Raw genomic sequence first — 20,280 nt, 5'->3', positions numbered from 1 at the left:
ATCTCCAGACCTGAACCCCATTCAAAACCTCTAGAATTTAATCAGGAGGATGATGTATAGTCACAAGCCATCAAACAAAGAAGAACTGCTTAAAGTTTTGCACCAGAAGCAGTGTGAAAGCCTGGTGGAAAGCATGCCAAGACGCATGAAAGCTGTGATTAAAAATCATGGTTATTCCACAAAATATTGATTTCTGATCTCTTCCTGAGTTAAAACATTAGTATTGTTGTTTCTAAATGATTATGAACTTGTTTTCTTTGAATTATTTGAGGTCTGAAAGCACTGGTTGTTTTTTTTCACTTTGACCATTTCACCTTTTCAGAAAAAAATACAAGATTTATTGCTTAGAAATTCGGAGACATGTCAGAAGTTTATACAAAAAATGAACAATTTATATTTTACTCAAAAATATACCTATAAAGAGAAAAATCTGAAAAACGGAACATTTTGCAGTGGTCTCTTAATTTTTGCCAGAGCTGTATAACTCCAGGTGAAAAATTGACTTTCATAATTCAACAAGCTTCAACATTTTATAAAAAGTAATTATCCACTTCGGCCAGCATCTTCTCACAAAAAAAATTGCTGATGATCAACTGATTGAGGAGGCCCTACTAATGGATACTTTTTTAGACTAGCACTTCAAGAATACTGTGCTATTTGCTAGTTACATTATGTGATTTCATGGTAACCCCCTGGAAATACATTTCTTTTTGTTCACTGAAGGGGTAACCATTTTGTTCAGCAGAAATACCCACATGTCATCACATGACCTATAGCCAGGGCCGGCGTTAGGGGCAGGCAGACTAGGCAGCTGCCTGGTGCCCCCACTGCCCTAGGGGCCCCCAGCCAGGGGCGGACATACCACCAATGCCACTGCTCTAGGGCCGAGAGGTGGAGGGTGGCCCCTGCAGGCAGGCCCGGTATCATGTAGCAACGGGCCCCTCTCACTCCCTCCTGTAATCATGCCAACACCACAGCTGGGGAGAGAGTGGCGCGCGAAGTGCAGGACTTCAAAAGGGGGGGCGTGTCATGCAGGGAGAGATGCTGGCCAATGAACGCTTTCCTCACCAGACTGAGGAGAGCGCTCATTGGCTGCTGTCTCTGTTCTCCAGCATGGCACGTCCCAATGGTGACTGGTGAGTACTCACCTAGAGACAGGGGCCCCGCTGCACAGCACGCAGGAACAGCAGTGGAGGAAGAGCAGGACTTACGTTGCTTCTTCTGCTCCCTCCACTGTTCTGTTCTCGGCAGGCTGCAGCATCTCCTCACAGGGAAGAGATGGGGGAGGATCTCACTGCACGGGACAACAACACGGCAGCACCATGGGGGTGATATCAGTCCTGTCTGCTCTGTGCCCCATCCCCCACAGTGGGTTCTGCAGCCCTCTCCAGCTGAACTGACCTCCTCCAAGGCTCCTCTGATCACCTGATATACAAGATTAGTATGTGTGTATGTATGTGCTCTTATATGTATGTATGTATGTATGTGTGCATCTGTGTATGTACAGTATGGGTGTATCTATGTGTATGCTTCTGTGTATGTATCTGTGTATGCATGTACAGTATATGTGTATGTCTGTGTGTATAATATGTGTGTATCTGTATGCGATATATATTTGTATGTATATACAGTATATATGTATGTTTATGTGCATGTATGTACAGTATATGTGCATGTATGTGTGTACGGTATGTGTATACTTTGTGTATATAACTGTATATGTATGTACAGTACGAGTATGTGTACCTGTAGGCATGTACGGTATATGTATGTGTATCTATGTGTATGTACGGTATATGCGTGTATGTATGACGGTATGTGTATCTGTGTGTATGTACAGTATATGTATGTATGGTATGTGTGTGTACGGTATGTGTGTGTATGTACGATATATGCGTGTGTGTATGTATAGTACATGTATGTATGACGGCATATATATGAGTATCTGTGTGTATGTATGGGATATGTGAGTGTTTGCATATACGGTATATGTATGCGTATCTGTGTGTATGTATGTATGTACGGTATATTTATGTGTGTGTATGTATGTATGTACAGGGTGCGTATGTATGTACGGTATATGTATGTGTATATGTATGTATGTACACTGCAGTATGTGTGTTTGCATATAAGGTATATGTATGTGTATCTATGTGTATGTACGGTGTAACATATATATTTATTACAAACACACAGTATATATATATATATATATATTTATATATATATCCATCTCAGTGAAAAAATATAAATATAAATATTTTTTAGAGGTGTGGGGGCCCAAATAGAACTTTTGCTATGGGGGCCCTTGCTATGTACGCCCCTACTTGCAGGGCAGTAATAATGAGGGCAATCTGACTTGTTTCTCAGAGCCCGAGGCTCCAGGGTGCCATTGCCAGATTGCCATCATCATAAGCAGTGTACCGGGCAGGAAGGGGGGCCCAGACACATTTCTTGAACAGGGGCAACAAGCTATCAGTGTCCGCCCCAGCCAGTGGCGTGTCGCTAATAGCAGCACACCATGCAGCTGCTATGGGGCCCATGAGTCAAAGGGGCTAGCCCAGTGCCAGTGAAGAAGGAGCAGTGGGTGACAGGAGGCAGGAGCCAGCTGCTGCGGCTAAAGCCTTTGCCCGCTGCTAAAGAGAAATTCATAGTCACTGCTCCCCACACCCATAGTCGCTCCCACCACTATGCACTGAAGCCAGTGCAAGAGATGGGAGGGACTATAGGAGTGGAAAGCAGTGAATATTCATTTCACTTTAATAGCGGTCACAGTAGCCGCAGCTGCAGGCTTCCTGCTGCTAGGCAATCACATCTGCCCGCTACTAAAGGGAATGAATATTCACTGCTCTCCACACCCATGAATATGATATATATCAGTGAGCGAGTGAGAACGTGGTGGCCATAATGCTGTAGGACTGCATTATATTCTGTTGGGGACTGCATTACATTCTATGGGGGGGCTGCATTATATTCTATGGGGGGGTTGCATTATACTATATGTCAGAATTATATTCCATATGGGGACTGCATTATACTCTGGAGGACTATGGGAATGTATTATACTCTATGGAGGACTATGGGAGTGTATTATACTCTATGGAGGACTATGGGGAGTGTATTATACTCTATGGAGGACTATGGGGAGTGTATTATACTATATGGAGAACTATGGGGAGTGTATTATACTCTATGGAGGACTATGGGGAGTGTATTATACTATATGGAGGACTATGGGGAGTGTATTATACTATATGGAGGACTATGGGGAGTGTTATGATCCTTAATGGCTGAGGATCACAAACAGACCAGCAAGTGAATAAACTAAGGACGAGCTCTAGGGAGATGGTAACTGGACTGATCGCAAATCTGAACCTATCCAAAACAACTAGAGGTAGCCGGTGAACGTGCCTAAAAAATTCCTAGACGTCTCGAGCCAGCCTGAGGAACTAGCTACCCCTAAAGAGAAAGAAAGACCTCGCTTGCCTCCAGAGAAATAATCCCCAAAGATATAGAAGCCCCCAACAAATATTAACGGTGAAGTAAGAAGAAGGCACATACATAGGGATGAAATCAGATTCAGCAAAAGAGGCCCACTAGTACTAGAAAGCAGAAAATAGAGCAGGGGTCTATGCGATCAATAAAAAACCCTTACAAAATATCCTTCCTGAGATTTCAAGAACCCACACACCAACTAACGGTGTGTGGGGAGAAACTCAGCCCACTAGAGCAACCAGCAAGCGAGGGAATTACATTTTAGCAAGCTGGAACAGAAAACATGAAAAACACTGCTGATAAGAAATGAGCAAACAAAACTTAGCTTGAGCTGGATGGACTGGGAGCAAGGTAGTCAGAAGGAATCTGAGTAGCACTGAATACATCGACAGCCGGCAACAAGTGGAAGTAAAACAGAGCTATATAGGAACCTCCCAGAGGATAACGAACCAGCTGATAGCCAGAGACCAGCAGGATAACAGACAAAGCCACCAGGGGGAGCCCAAAGCAAAAGTCACACCATACCACCAGTGACCACAAGAGGGAGCCTGAACACAGAGTTCACAACAAGGGAGTCTATTATACTATATGGAGGACTGTGGGGAGTCTATTATACTATGGAGGACTATGGGGAGTCTATTATACTATATGGAGGACTAGGGGGAGTACATTATACTATATGGAGGACTATGGGAGTGTATTATACTATATGGAGGACTATAGAGAGTCTAGTATACTATATGGAGGACTAGGGGGAGTACATTATACTATATGAAGGACTATGGGAGTACATTATACTATATGGAGGACTATGGGACTGTATTATACTATATGGAGAACTAGGGGGAGTGTAAAATGCAAGATATTCATCAAGTGATTGGATTGGTTATGCCTGAATAAAAATGATTGTTCTCATCAGCACATCGCCCAGTGAAAACTGCAGATATGCTGCTGCTAAGATGATGCTGTATGTGGACAGATTGATCTAGTGATTATTCTGATCCCATCATTATTCCTCAGCCGATGTAAAGCGGTGCTTTACTTCAATATTATTAATCACACTCGTTTAGTGGCCTGAAATTGACGCATGTAACTACAACCTAAATATTTCTGTGTGATGGTGCAATTTGTTAGCATTTGGGGCCCCATTTTAAACTTTTGCCTAGGGCCCCACTTTGCCTAAAACCGACCCTGCCTATAGCACTGAAGATCTCCTCAGAGGTAAACAGAAACTCCTATCAAAGTGAATGATTATGACTGCACAGCCCATGTCAAACAGTTATAATGTAAAGATTCCACTTCAGTCTCTTATAGTGAATACTTAAACCTATTAATTTATTTAAGAAAATATATAGTACATGGGAGGATATTCACAAAGTCATCTTAATAGATGGCTTTAACTGGTTATATTATGCTGCACTGATGTATCATGGCATTGGAAGCAGAGCTTAAAGAAATACAATGCAAGGTGAGTGTCAATCAATATGACAGCTAATGAAAGCTGGACTGCATGAACATATTTAGGAGAAGTTCAGAGTGTTATGGAAAATAAAGTCGGAGTGCAGTTATTGAAGAAAAAAAGCTGGAAGTACTTTTTTAATGTATGGCCAGTCCTTACTTGTCTTGCAACAATACTGCAGCATAAATAAAGCATTATTCACAGTCTATAGAAATCTATGGGTCATCCATGTAATGCAGACAACACCTTTACAATATAATAATATAATCCACTAGGAAATACTACATCTGCTAACCATTGAAGCTGACTTATGTTAACTTAAAGGAGCTTAGACATATGATATTGATGACCTATCCTTAGGACAATTGGGTACTATCAGGTTGGTGGAGGTCTGTGGGTGCATCTGTCGGATCACCATCGACCTGATGATGATCTACCTTCTAGAGGATAGGTTGTCACTATCATAAGGCTGAACAACCCCTTTAAAAGACTATTATGTTTTCTTTGCAAAACAAGGTTTTATCTGATAATGAAAAGAGTACAATAGGAGATCTTTGTAAAAGTACTGTGCAGGTAAAATAAGTTTTGTCAGCTTAAATAGGTCCATGAACACAAGCTACAATTATTTTACTAAACGATGTTCCAATTTATGGTTACATAAAGACTTGATAAAGATATATATTGCCCTCGCTATAAGGTGAAAAACTACTGTGACTATATAATACATAGATTATTACATCATACCGTAAAAATATTGACCCCGATTGCACTAGGCAAAGTGGATCAAGGTTGCTGCATCCACATTTAGTCTGGATTTGGTCTCGCTTGATTGGCTCCTTTTTATTAAAGACAGTGAAAATTGCAGAAGCAACTAAACAATACTTCCTAAATATCTATTTAGTTAGTACATTATACAATATACCTTATAGTGACGTCTTCCAAAGTCTCGCTAGTAAATTCCAAAATGTCTGCTGCAGTTCCCACAAACATGAGGAGAAGCTGAGAAAGCTGATCACGTGTTACTCCATCTCCAATTGGAAGAAGCCATTTCCCAATAATAAGAAGCAGTAGAAATGTCTGATGCAGTCCTAGTGTCCATACCGATTGGCAAATTTCATTTAATGATTTAACAAATTCTTTGCCCTACATTAAAATAAAACAGTGACATGAGCTTGGAGCATTTCAGGGCAAAGAGATTAGTTATCATGTCATGGTACCATGAAGAACAACTAGTGTTTGGCCCCAACATCGTAGATAGCTCTGCCATTGACATGAAGCTTCTAGTATTAGCTCACACTAAAGCACAATTCTTTTTGAGAATCCAAGGACTAAAATATTAGCAAAAGATAAACATTGTATGGTTGCAAGCGTCAGTCATTTAACCCCTTCATGGACCTTGCTATTTTCCGTTTTTGTGCTTTCATTTTTTCCTCCTCTTATTTCAAGAGTTTTTTTATTTTTCAGTCTCCATAGCCATATTAGGGCTTTTTGTTTGCGGGACAAGTTGTACTTTTGAATGACATAATTCATTTTATCATGTGATGCACTGGAAAGAGGGGAAAAAAATTGAAAGTGAAAAAAAGTGCAATTCCACATCATTTTTTTTTTTGTTTTATTTACTATGTTTAATATATGGCAAAATTGACCTGGCAATATGACTCCCCAGGTCAGTAAGAGTACACAGATACCAAATATGTATATATATTTTTTTTATTTCAGTGCTGACTGAATGTGATATGAATGTGATAGAAACTTTTTTTTTTGCCTATTTTGTCATTTTCCGAGTCCTGTAACATTTTAATTTTTGGGGAAACAGGAGTGCCGATGAGCATGTGTGACATGCTTCCTGTCGGTGCATGTTAAATTCCGCTGTCAGTGAATGACATCGTGATTTAACTGGTTAACAGCCGTGGTGCTCTCCACCCGTGGCTGTTAAAGACACATGATGACTGATTAAATCAGTCATCATGTGCAGGGAAAGGGGTGGGTTCGAAGTACAAGCCCACATCAAAGGCAGGAACATGACATTTGACGCACTGTAAATATACGTAAAAGGCAGTGATGGGGTTAAGGTACTTGAATGATTCTCATCATGTATAAAGGTATTTTATAATACATGTAAGGTTGGGTTCACACTATCGTATGTTCTCTCATGCAAGAGAATCAAGCTGTCAGAATTTGAGCCGAAATTTCATCTTAGTGTGCTCCAATGCTCTCACATGAGAGGATCAAATCAGAGATCTGAAGATGAGGAACTTAATTTCTCCATTTTCTTCATTGTCTGAGTCTGTGGATGTTGGACATTTTCTGAATCCACTGCTGACATCATAGTTCAGTCCAATGTATCACACGCACCCTCAACAGGGCAGACATGCCTGCGCCGGAGCCGCAGTGTGAAAAGCAGAAGAGGACGTCATCTGATGAAGATAGGAGGCACCGGACCGGATTGCGACACCCATCGGACCAGAACCGGACCAGGACCGCCCCTGGATGAGTATAATCTAACCTGTTTTTCTCATCTTTTAGGATACATCGGGGGCTTATCTACAGCATTCCAGAATGCTGAAGATAAGCCCCTGATGCCGATGGGCTTAGCTCACCTTCGATTTTGGGGGTGACAGGTTCCCTTTAAAGGGACCGCTGGGGACAATGGTGATGCAGCTGAGATGGTTTGGCTCCCCACATGTGGAGCGGAGGCCCCAGAGCTACCAGAACAGTCTATGAGGGGTTGTGGATGTTGGGGTGCCGGAATGATTGGAGGACACAGTGACTGTAGTTTCTTTACCTTTAATTTCAGATGCATTCTAGGGCACTGGTGACAGGTGATATTGGAGATCCAGGCAGCCTGGAAGCAGTTTAGAATCCCCCTAGCCAGGTGGGGTTGGAGGCCTCCCCACTGCGCTGTTCTCTAGGATCTTGATGCCTTAAGCTCTCTTCAAGTCCCTCTCTCAGTCAGTCCCTTAAGTGGAACACTACCCACATGGCAGGCAGCTCGAGCCTTTCCCAGGTGTCACTCCTTCGTGGTGACTCCGGGCTCTAGTCTGCTGCTGTGCCTTCGGGTGTCAGTTGTGGCCAGGAGACCTGCAATCTCCTGCCCTCCGGATTTGATTCCTGGGCATGCAGTCCACACACAACCACAGACTCCGGTGTCCGGTCTTTTGCGCTCAGTCCTGAAGTGAGCTCAGTCACAGCTCCACTTCCAGGCTCTCCTCACTTCTTGCCTCCTCTTCCTTCACTGTCTCTGACTGACTAACTAACCCTGCCTCCAGACCAGAACTTATAGGGCAGCTCCCCTGAAACTGGGTTTAGAGCCCCCCTTTCTGGTCTGGAGTCAGGAAAGTGTTGCATAATAATAATAATAATAATCTTTATTTATATAGCGCCAACATATTCCGCAGTGCTTTACAGTTTAACAGTTTCAAACACAACAGTCATAGGTAACAATGTTAACAATACAGTAATAAAGCAGAATAAAACAAAATAAGACGACCCTGCTCGTGAGAGCTTACAATCTACAATAAGGTGGGGAGATACAAAGTACAGGTGTGTATTTACAATGGTGTATTTACAATGATGTATTTACAATGATGGTCCAGCCATCTTCAGGGAGTGGGGGGTAGATGGAGATAGCGAATGGGCTACACACACACAAACATAAAATGAGATTGATTAGGGAATGTGATAGGCCGCTCTGAACAAATGTGTTTTAAGCGAGCGCCTAAAACTATGCAAATTGTGGATGGTTCTAATATCTTGGGGTAGAGCATTCCAGAGGATTGGCGCAGCACGGGAGAAGTCTTGGAGTCGGGAGTGGGAGGTACGGATTAGTGCAGAGGTTAGTCGAAAGTCGTTTGCAGAGAGCAGTGGTCGGCTAGACCGATAGACAGAAATGAGGGAGGAGATGTAAGGCGGTGCCGCACCGTGGAGAGCTTTGTGGGTGAGAGCAAGTACTTTGAATTGTATTCTGTAATGAATGGGCAGCCAGTGTAATGACTGGCGAAGAGCGGACACGTCCGAGTAACGATTAGCCAGATGAACAACCCTGGCTGCTGCATTAAGGATAGACTGGAGAGGGGAAAGTCGCGTGAGAAGGAGGCCAATTAATAGAGCGTTACAGTAGTCCAGACAGGAGTGGATTAGGGCGACAGTGAGAGTTTTTGTTGCCTCCATGGTGAGAAAAGGGCGGATTCTAGCGACGTTCTTTAGGTGTAAGCGGCACGAGCGGGCAAGAGATTGTATGTGGGAGGTGAAGGAGATATCGGAGTCAAACATAACACCCAGACAGCGTGCCTGCTGCCGGGGTGTTATTATGGTGCCACCCACGGAGAGGGAAATGCCTGATTTAGGGAGATTAGTAGAAGGCGGGAGCAGAAGAAGTTCAGTTTTGGAGAGGTTGAGTTTCAGATAGAGAGCGGACATTATGTCAGAGACTGCGGACAGACAGTCAGTGGCGTTCTGTAGTACAGCGGGGGTAAGGTCAGGGGATGACGTGTATAGTTGTGTGTCATCAGCATAAAGATGGTACTGAAAGCCAAATCTGCTGATGGTCTGTCCAATTGGGGCCGTGTAGAGGGAGAAGAGAAGGGGGCCAAGGACTGAGCCCTGAGGTACCCCGACAGTGAGAGGAAGAGGAGATGAAGTGGAGCCGGAGAACAGAACACTGAAGGAGCGTTCAGAAAGATAGGAAGAGAACCAGGAGAGAGCAGTGTCCTTGATGCCTAGTAACTGGAGCCTAGAGAGTAGGAGAGGGTGGTCAACAGTGTCGAAAGCTGCAGAAAGATCGAGGAGAATGAGCAGAGAGTGGTCACCGTTACATTGTCAGAAGGTCATTGGTCACCTTGATGAGTGCAGTTTCTGTCGAATGTAGGGGGCGGAACCCGGACTGTGAAGGGTCTAGGAGGGAATGAGTGGAGAGGTAACGGGTAAGACGGGAGTAGACTAGGCGCTCTAGGAGTTTTGAGATGAAGGGGAGATTGGAGACCGGTCTGTAGTTGTTTGTGCATGATGGGTCAAGGGTGGGTTTTTTTAGTAATGGAGTAATGATAGAGTGTTTGAAGGAGGAGGGAAGAATGCCAGAGGAAAGGGAGAGATTAATAATTGTAGTTAGGTGAGTTGTGACGACTGGAGAGAGATACTGGAGGAGGTGTGAGGGAATGGGGTCGGTGGTGCATGTAGTCGGACGAGAAGAGGAGAGGAGCTTGGAGACGTCTTCTTCTGTGATGGAATCGAATGTGGAGAGTGAGCCAGGGGAGATGCAGGGAGGAATGGGAGTCATTGCACTTGGTGTCTGGGAGCGGATTTCCTGACGGATATTGTCTATTTTCTCTATAAAGTGGGAGGCCAGGTCGTCAGCACAAATGTCTGTGATAGGGTCTTGTGCTTTTGGCCTGAGGAGGGAGTGGAAGGTGTTAAAATGTTTCTTGGGGTTGTTGGATAGTGAGGAGATCAGGGTGGTGTAGTAGGACTGTTTGGCGAGGTGAAGGGCAGAGTTATAGGTCCTTAATATAAATTTGAAGTGGATGAAGTCTTCTGGTGTGTGTGTTTTCCTCCATAAGCGTTTAGCACTCCTAGAGCATCGCTGGAGAAATCGGGTTTGCAATGTGAGCCAGGGCTGTTTCACTCTGTGTTTGGAGGTTCTGAGGGTGACAGGAGCTACTTGGTCAAGGGTGCTTCTAAGAGTGTCATTATAGTGATGTACAGCCAGATCAGGGCAGGAAAAAGAAGAGATTGGGGACAATGATGAGTGTAAGGAGTCTGAAAGTGTATGAGGGTTAATGGCTTGTAGATTTCTGAATGTGTGGTAGGTAGGAGAGTGCTGGGGTGGGCGAGGAATTGTGAGTGTGAAGGAGAGAATGTTGTGGTCAGAGAGGGGAAGTGGTGAGTTATCTAGGTAAGAGATGGAACAGAGCCGGACAAAGACCAGGTCCAGGGTGTTACCGTCTTTGTGTGTTTCAGAGGTTGAGAGCTGTGAGAGGCCTAGGGAAGTGGTTAGTGATAGAAGCTGGGATGAAGATGTGGAAGTGGGGCTGTTAATGGGAATGTTGAAGTCTCCCAGGATAAGGGTTGGTAGTTCTGAGGACATGAAGTGCGGCAGCCAGGCTGAGAAGTGGTCCAGGAAGTGGGTGGGTGAGCCTGGGGGCCGGTATATGACCGCTACTCTGAGGGAGAGGGGACGGAAGAGCCTGATGGTGTGGACCTCAAAAGAAGGGAATGAGAGTGATGGAACTGGGGGTATAACCTGGAACGTGCATTGTGGGGACAAGAGTATGCCGACTCCACCACCAGGTCTGTTTGTGGGTCTTGGGGAATGGGAGAATTGTAAGCCACCATGGGAAATGGCAGCAGGGGAGACAGTGTCAGAGTCCTGGATCCAGGTTTCAGTGAGGGCCAATAGACTTAGAGAGTTGTTCAGAAAGTAGTTGTGTAGGAAAGAAAGCTTGTTACATACAGACCGTTGATTCCAAAGGGCACAATTGAAAGGGAGAGATGAGGGGGTGCAAGTAATATTAATAAGGTTAGTATGGTTTTGATATGAGGTAGGGTAGCTGTTTAGGTTGGGGGATGGGGGACCGGGGTTAGGGGATATGTCCCCTGAAATCAGTAGGAGTAACAAGATAAAAAGCAAGTAGTTTTTGGAAGTGTACGAAGTTTTTTTGTGCAGTGTGTTTGGGTAAGATGGGCTGAGGTTTTTCAGGAAGGTGAGAAGTGCATGGGAGCTGTACATGGGAGATGGAAGGAGTGAGGAGCTGATGTGTATGAGTCGTGGTGGAGGGGGGATTGGGCGGTGAATGTGGATTGCAAGGGAGCATAGGAGTATAGGAATAAAGCACATGGATAGAAGGGAGAACATAGTGTGGGTTACCTGACTCCTGCCCTGACTAACTGCCATGAAATAACTGCTGTATCACGACGCTTATCTTCCGTGACGCTTTGCTTCTGGGACGCTTGCGTGCACCCCCACTTGCGTGCACCCCTAAGGATGGTTCTACATTTATAGTCCAATGCTGAGTCAGAAGAGATGGATTGTGGGACCAGGGTGGTGATAGTTTGGTAGCTGGGGCCAGCACACCAGGGGGTGATTAAATGATCAAACACATTGTGGCTGGCAACATCTATATGCTACAAACACCTTCAGTAAGATAATATCTAGAGTGACCACAGTCATGGATATACATTAAACAGTGAGTGTTACCTGCTAAGGGGATCCCTTCTTGCTTCCAGGCATGGCATCACCCCTTGTGAGGGAGACAATGCCACTGTGGCAACCGGACCCCTGGGGTGCCACATTTTTACTTCACTTAAAGGACTTTACTCTGTGTATGTTTTTATTACATTTGACTATGTTGTTAGTAACGAGGGTGTCTTATAGATGCCTCTCCATTACTAACCTGTGGGTTTGATTCAGTCAGCTGACATTAGAACGCCTGTACTTGATTTGCATTTAAAGGGAATTAGTCACCAGATATTTGCCACCTAAATTGAAAGTAGCATAGTGTAGAGACAGAGACCCTGATTCCAGTGATGTGTTACCTACTGAGCTGCTGGTAATAGCTTTGATAAAATCACTGTTTTATCAGCAGCAGATTATCACTAGAGGAATTGTAAACCTGCTACCAGTTAGTCCTGCATATTCATGAGCTCTGTATAACCCCTACCCCAACAGTGATTGGCAGCTTTCTGCCTATGCACAGTGTACACAGGAAGCTGCCAGTAAGTGGTTAAGGTGGGGTTATACAGAGCTTAGTATTCAGGGAACTGGCAGGTCTGCAGCAGATAAAACAGGGATTTTATGAAATCTACAGCAAGGACCTCAGTAAGTGACACATCTTTGGAATCAGGGTTTCTGCCCCAACGTTATCCTGTGCTCAGATGGGGTAAAAATAAACCTGGAGACAGATTACCTTGAAAATTGTTTCTTTAACAATAGTTTGATTGCTGCTTGACCTTCTTCAAACAGTTGCTTACGTTGAGAGAGCAATAACAGATGTTTTGAATTGTTCTGTACAAAATCTGGCAACTATGGTTGAAAAAGGGGGGTTGTACGTAAGAGAACACCATCTATTTACTGAGAATATCATATGTTTATTTCAAAAGGGACTGATGACATAACCATACAATGCCACACAATAAACCGTATCATGCGGCTGTAATGATAAACTTTAGTTATACCACAAATTATTTCAACATATTTTCTCATGGAGCATTAAATGAAACCAATTATAGACATTAATTCAAGTAACATGATGGGACACTAAATATACTTTATTTCCATGTTAATGTTTTGGTCGGTGGATGAGAGGCAAATCTCTCTACAACATCCGTCAGAAAAATACAAAAAATGCACATTTCCTTGAAAGTCTCTTTGGCCAAGATTTGGTCACGATGCTTCCACTATGTAATAGTCAGCAGGTACGTCGACATCTATTTTATTAGCTATATATGTTACTTGGAATTGTAACTTGGCCAAAGTTCTGATAAAAATTGTAATCTTTTCTCTGGTATTTGGTCTCATGTACCATTGGTGGAGCTTTCCTCAGCTGGGTAATCTCTGGTTTTAAAAACTTTGGTGTAACAGCTGATAAGCAGGCTCTGCAGACTGTATTGCATAGCAGCTGCTGCATAGACTTCTATGGGCAGCAGCTGTAATGTGATTTTAGAACTCTCATTCATTTTGCTGTTATTGGAACAGGAATAGTTGTGACTATTTCACTGTGGATTTTCAAGCTGTGCTATCACTCTGCAATCGTGCAGCGGGTCTCTGATTCATGCTGCCCATGGTTTCACAGGTTCCCCTTTAAGTACATTTTCTTGCTAACAGGTTCCCTTTAACGTTGTGAGTAACAAACAGCTGATGGGTTTATTTTGCCCTTCCTCAATTACCAATTTAGCAAGATATTGGTGTGTACAGTATATAGTTGGCAAATTTATCACTATTCTGTACAGTAGGAGCAAATTGAACAGATTATATCTAGGTTCGTTATTTGGTGCTAAAATTCACACAACACAGCGGAAAGATGATTAATTCTTAAAAATGAAGAAAACACTGTGTAACTTACCACTTGTAGAATATCGGTATGGTTGCCATTTAATGCGATATCCACAGTTTTATTATTACATGGCTAGAAAATAGGTAGATAAAAATAGATGGTGTTAGGATGAAATAAGAAAAAACATCTGAAGATTGAGAATTAGCCATTGTTGGCACATTACAACAGCCATGGCCAATACCAACTATGACTAACAGTAGAATGTCACATAAGATATCATTATTTCATGTTAATGTACTCTGGGTTAATACCCCGGTCTTCATGAAACTGCGGTTGCCTTCTGATTAACACCATCAATTCAATTGGTTATAGATGTCTTAATATTTCTACTTGAGATCAGAAAAAAGATTTTTGCATCCCTGGTCCCACTTCCGGTCCAGTCCTCTTTTACAGCTAGATGTTGCTCTGCGACGCACGTCATGATATTGTATGACGTACTGGCCACTAGTGGCACCCAGGATGCCAGGCTCATACTCATTTGCGAGAAATAAGGATTGCACTTGGACCAATGTTATTCAATGGGTGACATGTCATCTGTGATTTTTTTCGGACTGAGAAAAAAAATCAGCATGCTGCGATTTGCTGCATATCTTGGAGTAGACTTGCCAATGCAAGTCAATGGATGCGAGAAAAAAACACACAGCACACGCACCATGGCCAAACTGTGTTTAGTGTTTTATTTCATTAAAATACTTTATTCTGGCTGTGTCTTTATTTAACCCTTTACCAACTATAGGAATAGTAGTGCATAGGTGTCTTATTGACTCCTGTCCATTACTAGGCCAGCTTGATGTCACCTTACAATACAAAGGTGACATCAACCCCACAACTATTACCCCACTTGCCACCGCTACAGGGCAAATGGGAAGAGCGAGGTTAAGCGCCAGAATTTTCACATCTTACAGATGTGCCTTTTCTGGGGCAGCTGAGTGCTGATGTTTTTAGCCAGGGGGGCCAATATCCATGGTCCCTTCCTAGTCTATCAGCCCGCAGCTGTCTGCATAGCCTTGGCTGGTTATTAATTATGGGGGAACCCCACATCATTTTTTGGGGGGTTCCCCATTTTAATAGCCAGTAAAGGCTAAGTAAACAGCTGTGAGCTGATATAAATAGCCTGAGAAGCTCCATGGGTATTACCCCCTTCCCAGGCTATAAACATCTGCCCCCAGTCACTGGTTTTCCCTCTGCTGGTTTTGAAAATTGCGTCAGAGCCTATGCCATTTTTTTCAAACAAATAACCATTTATTAACCCCATAATCCCATATGACGTACCATCCCGTTGAGGTGGGGTGGGCCTTAATTCCCACCGATGGGATAGTACGTCATATGCGATCGGCCGTGCTCTCGGGGGGAGCGCGGCTGATCGCAGCCGGGTGTCAGCTGACTATCGCAGCTGACATCCGGCACTATGTGCCAGGAGTGGTCATGGACCGCACCCGGCACATTAACCCCTGGCACACCACGATCAAACATGATCGCAGTGTTCTGGCGGTATAGGGAAGCATCGTGCAGGGAGGAGGCTCCCTGCGGGCTTCCCTGAGACCCTCAGGAGCAACACGATGTGATCGCGTTGCTCCGAGCGTCTCTTACCTCCTCTCCCTGCAGTTCCCAGATCCAAAATGGCCGCGGGGCTGCATCCGGATCCTGCAGGGAGTGACTTACCAAGTGGCTGCTCAGTACAGGCGCTGGTAAGCCTGCAGCGCTGTAAGTCAGATCGCTGATCTGACAGAGTGCTGTGCAAACTGTCAGATCAGCGATCTGTGATGTCCCCCCCTGGGACAAAGTAAAAATGTAAAAAAAAAAATTTCCACAAGTGTAAAAAAAAAAAAAAAAATCCTAAATAAAGAAAAAAAATATATATATATGTTATTCCCATAAATACATTTCTTTATCTAAATAAAAAAAAACAATAAAAGTACACATATTTAGTATCACCGTGTCCGTAACGACCCCACCTATAAAACTGTCCCACTAGTTAACCCCTTCAGTGAACACCATAGGAAAAAAAAAAGAGGCAAAAACAACGCTTTATTCTCATACCACAGAACAAAAAGTGGAATACACGCGATCAAAAAGAAATATAAAAATATAAAATAACCATGGTACAGCTGAAAACATCATCTTGTCAGGCAAAAAATGAGCCACCACACAGCGTCATCAAAGAAAAAATAAAAAAGTTATAGTCCTCAGAATAAAGCGATGCCAAAATATTTTTTTTTTCTATAAAATAGTTTTTATCGTATAAAAGCGCCAAAACATAAAAAAATGATAGAATTGAGGTATTGCTGTAATCGTACTGACCCGAAGAATAAAAAAGCTTTAGCAATTTTACCAAACGTGGAATGGTATAAACGCTGGTTTTTGGTCATTCTGCCTCACAAAAATCGGAATAAAAAGCGATCAAAAACTGTCACGTGTCCGAAAATGTAACCAATAAAAACGTCAACTCGTCCCACAAAAAACAAGACCTCACATGACTCTGTGGACCAAAATATGGAAAAATTATAGGTCTCAAAATGTGGAGATGCAAAAACGTTTTTGCTATAAAAAGCGTCTATTAGTGTGTGACAGCTGCCAATCATAAAAATCTGGTATAAAAAACGCTATAAAAGTAAATCAAACCCCCCTTCATCACCCCCTTAGTTAGGGAAAAATAATAAAATTAAAAAAATGTTTTTATTTCCATTTTCCCATTAGGGTTAGGGCTAGGGTTAGGGTTAGGGCTAGGGTTAGGGTTGGGGCTAGGGTTGGAGCTAAAGTTAGGGTTAGGGTTGGGGCTAAAGTTAGGGTTAGTGTTGTGAGTTCCGTTCTCGAACTCCCTCCTGTGGTCATGAATGGTACTTTGGCGAGTTCTGTCTGTGAACTCCCTCTGGTGGCTGTGAGTGGAGCTACTAGCCATTGAGGTGCTTTCCTCACCTGCTCCTCATTTGTTGCTAGACTGGCTTCTCTATTTAACTCCACTCAGATCGTTAGTGTATGCCAGCTGTCGATGTCTTAGCATTGGTTCAGATCTCTCTGGGACCTTTCTGAGGACCTGTCTATTCCAGCAGAAGCTAAGTTCCTGCTTGTTTATTTTTTGCTCATTGTTTTCTTGCTAAATTCTAGTCCAGCTTGCAACCATGATATTTCCTTGCTAGTTGGAAGCTCTGGGGGTGCAGAGTTGCACCACCGCACCGTGAGTCGGTGCGGGGGTCTTTTTGCACACTCTGTGTGGTTATTTGTAGTTTTTTGTGTTGACTGCAAAGATCTCTTTCCTATCCTCAATCTGTTTAGTTAGACTGGCCTCCTTTGCTGAAACCTATTTCATTCCTGTGTTTGTATATTCCTCTTAACTCACAGTCAATACTTGTGGGGGGCTGCCTTTACCTTTGGGGAATTTCTCTGAGGCAAGGTGAGGCTTTGTTTCCTATCTTTAGGGGTAGTTAGCTCTTAGGCTGTGAAGAGGCGTCTAGGCAGAGTCAGGCACGCTCCACGGCTATTTCTAGTGTGTGTGATAGGAGTAGGGTTTGCGGTCAGCAGAGTTCCCACTTCCCCAGAGCTAGTCCCGATTCCGTGTATAACTATCAGGTCATTCCGGGTGCACCTAACCACCAGGTCCATAACAGGTTAGGGTTTGGATTACATTTACGGTTGTGATTAGGGTTGGGATTAGAGTTAGGGGTGTGTCAGGGTTAGGGGTGTGGTTAGGGTTACCGTTGGGATTAGGGTCAGGGGTGTGTTTGGATTAGGGATTCAGTTAGAATTGGGGAGTTTCCACTGTTTAGGCACATCAGGGGCTCTCCAAACACGACATGGCGTCCGATCTCAATTCCAGCCAATTCTGCATTGAAAAAGTAAAACAGTGCTCTATCCCTTCCGAGCTTTCCCGTGCACCCAAACAGGGGTTTACCCCAACATATGGGGCATCAGCGTACTCGGGACAAATTGGACAACAACTTTTGGGGTCCAAGTTCTCTTGTTAACCTTGGGAAAATATAAATTTGGAGGGCTAAAAAAAGATTTTTTATTTTCACAGCTCTGCATTGTAAACTGTAGTGAAACACTTGGGGGTTCAAAGTTCTCACAACACATCTAGATAAGTTCCTTGGGAGGTCTAGTTTCCAATATGGGGTCACTTGTGGGGGGTTTCTACTGTTTGGGTACATCAGGGGCTCTGCAAATGCAACGTAACGCCTGCAGACCAATCCATCTAAGTCTGCATTCCAAATGGTGCTCCTTCCCTCCCGAGCTCTGCCATGCGCCCAAACAGTGGTTCCCTCCCACATATGGGGTATAAGTGTACTCAGGACAAATTGGACAACAACTTTTGGGTCCAATTTCTTCTCTTACCCTTAGAAAAATAAAAAATTGGGGGCAAAAAGATCATTTTTGTGAAAAAATATGATTTTTTATTTTTACGGCTCTGCATTATAAACTTCTGTGAAGCACTTGGTGGGTCAAAGTGCTCACCACACATCTAGATAAGTTCCTTAGGGGGTCTACTTTCCAAAATGGTGTCAATTGTGGGGGGTTTCAATGTTTAGGCACATCAGGGGCTCTCCAAACGCAACATGGCATCCCATCTCAATTCCAGTCAATTTTGCATTGAAAAGTCAAATGGCGCTCCTTCCCTTCCGAGCTCTGCCATGCGCCCAAACAGTGGTTTACCAACAGTGGTTTACCCCCACATATGGGGTATCAGCATACTCAGCACAAATTGTACAACAACTTTTGGGATCCATTTTCTCCTGTTACCCTTGGTAAAATAAAACAAATTGGAGCTGAAATAAATTTTGTGTGAAAAAAAGTTAAATGTTAATTTTTATTTAAACATTCCAAAAATTCCTGTGAAACATCTGAAGGGTTCATAAACTTGTTGAATGTGGTTTTGAGCACCTTGAGGGGTGCAGTTTTTAGAATGGTGTCACACTTGGGTATTTTCTATCATATAGACCCCTCAAAATGACTTCAAATGAGATGTGGTCCCTAAAATTGCTTGTCAACTTTTAACCCTTATAACTCCCTAACAAGAAAAAACATCAGAAATGCAGAGAAGAATGGTGAGATCAGTCAAGGACAATCCTCAGACCACCTCCAGAGAGCTGCAGCATCAACTTGCTGCAGATGGTGTCAATGTGCATCGGTCAACTATACAACACACTGTGTTTTTTTGCCGCCATGCATAACGCCTTTTTGTATTACCAAACAACTAAATCTTAGTTTCATGAGTCCACAGGACCTTCTTCCAAAAAGAAATTGGCTTCTCCAAGTGTGCTTTTGCATACCTCAGCTGACTCTGTTTGTGGCGTGCTTGCAGAAACAGCTTCTTTCGCATCACTCTCCCATACAGCGTCTCCTTGTGCAAAGTGCGTTGTATAGTTGACCGATGCGCAGTGACACCATCTACAGCAAGTTGATGCTGCAGATCTCTGGAAGTGGCCTGAGGATTGTCCTTGACTGATCTCACCATTCTTCTTCTCTGCCTTTCTGATGTTTTTCTTGGCCTGCCACTTCTGGCCTTAACAAGAACTGTACCTGTGTTTTTCCATTTCCTTACTATGTTCCTCACAGTGGAAATTGACAGGTTAAATCTCTGAGACAGCTTTTTGTATCCTTCCCCTCAACAACTATGTTGAATAATCTTTGTTTTCAGATCATTTGACAGTTGTTTTGAGGAGCCCATGATGCCACTCTTCGGAGGAAATTGAAACAGGAGAAGAACTTGCAAGTGGCCACTTTATGTAGCTTTACTCATGATTGCATACACCTGGCTATGAAGTTCAAAGCTCAATGAGGTTACAAAACCAAAAAAAGTGCTTTAGTAAGTCAGTAAAAAGTAGGTAGGAGTATTTTAAACAATAAAATGATAAGGGTGCCCATACTTATGCACCTGTCAAATTTTGTTTGAATGCAGATTGCACATTTTCTGTTAGTCTAATAAACCTCATTTCAAGGCAGAAACATTACTGTGTCCAACAGTTATTAGATATATGAAACTGAAATAGCTGTTGCAAAAATTTTTTTTTTTATAAAACATTAAGCTTAAGATTAATAGGGGTGCCCAAACTTTTTCATATGACTGTATATCATTAAGCAATATAAAGATATATATATGTGTGTGTGTCATTGACACATATGTATATATATATATATACACCTATTCTATGTGTACATATCTCTTCTATCTATTCTATTAAAACCTATTCTATTCTATACTGTATGCGGCAGATCATTTGCCAGCTTTTAATCCCTTTCTGCCAGCTGACGGAATAGTACATCAGCTGGCAGTATCCCCTGCTT

The 20,280-nt window shown here is 43.1% G+C and overlaps 1 protein-coding gene across 3 annotated transcripts in view; it reads right to left on the bottom strand.

Annotated features, from left to right (window-relative positions):
* The window catches only part of TMEM26 (transmembrane protein 26), a 159,009-nt gene that overhangs the window by 27,611 nt on the left and 111,118 nt on the right, over nucleotides 1-20,280 (bottom strand). For all 3 annotated transcript variants that reach the window (XM_077258783.1, XM_077258785.1, XM_077258784.1), the window contains exons 3-4: nucleotides 14,011-14,073; nucleotides 5,877-6,097 (exon numbers count right to left, since the gene is read on the bottom strand). In XM_077258783.1, coding sequence (XP_077114898.1) covers nucleotides 5,877-6,097; nucleotides 14,011-14,073 — 284 coding nt within the window. The remainder of the gene's footprint in view (nucleotides 1-5,876; nucleotides 6,098-14,010; nucleotides 14,074-20,280) is intronic.

The sequence above is a fragment of the Ranitomeya variabilis genome, chromosome 4 (assembly GCF_051348905.1).
Source record: "Ranitomeya variabilis isolate aRanVar5 chromosome 4, aRanVar5.hap1, whole genome shotgun sequence".
Lineage (NCBI taxonomy): Eukaryota > Metazoa > Chordata > Amphibia > Anura > Dendrobatidae > Ranitomeya > Ranitomeya variabilis.
Note: the sequence above shows the minus strand (reverse complement) of the source record. Positions and strands in the feature narration are given on the sequence as shown.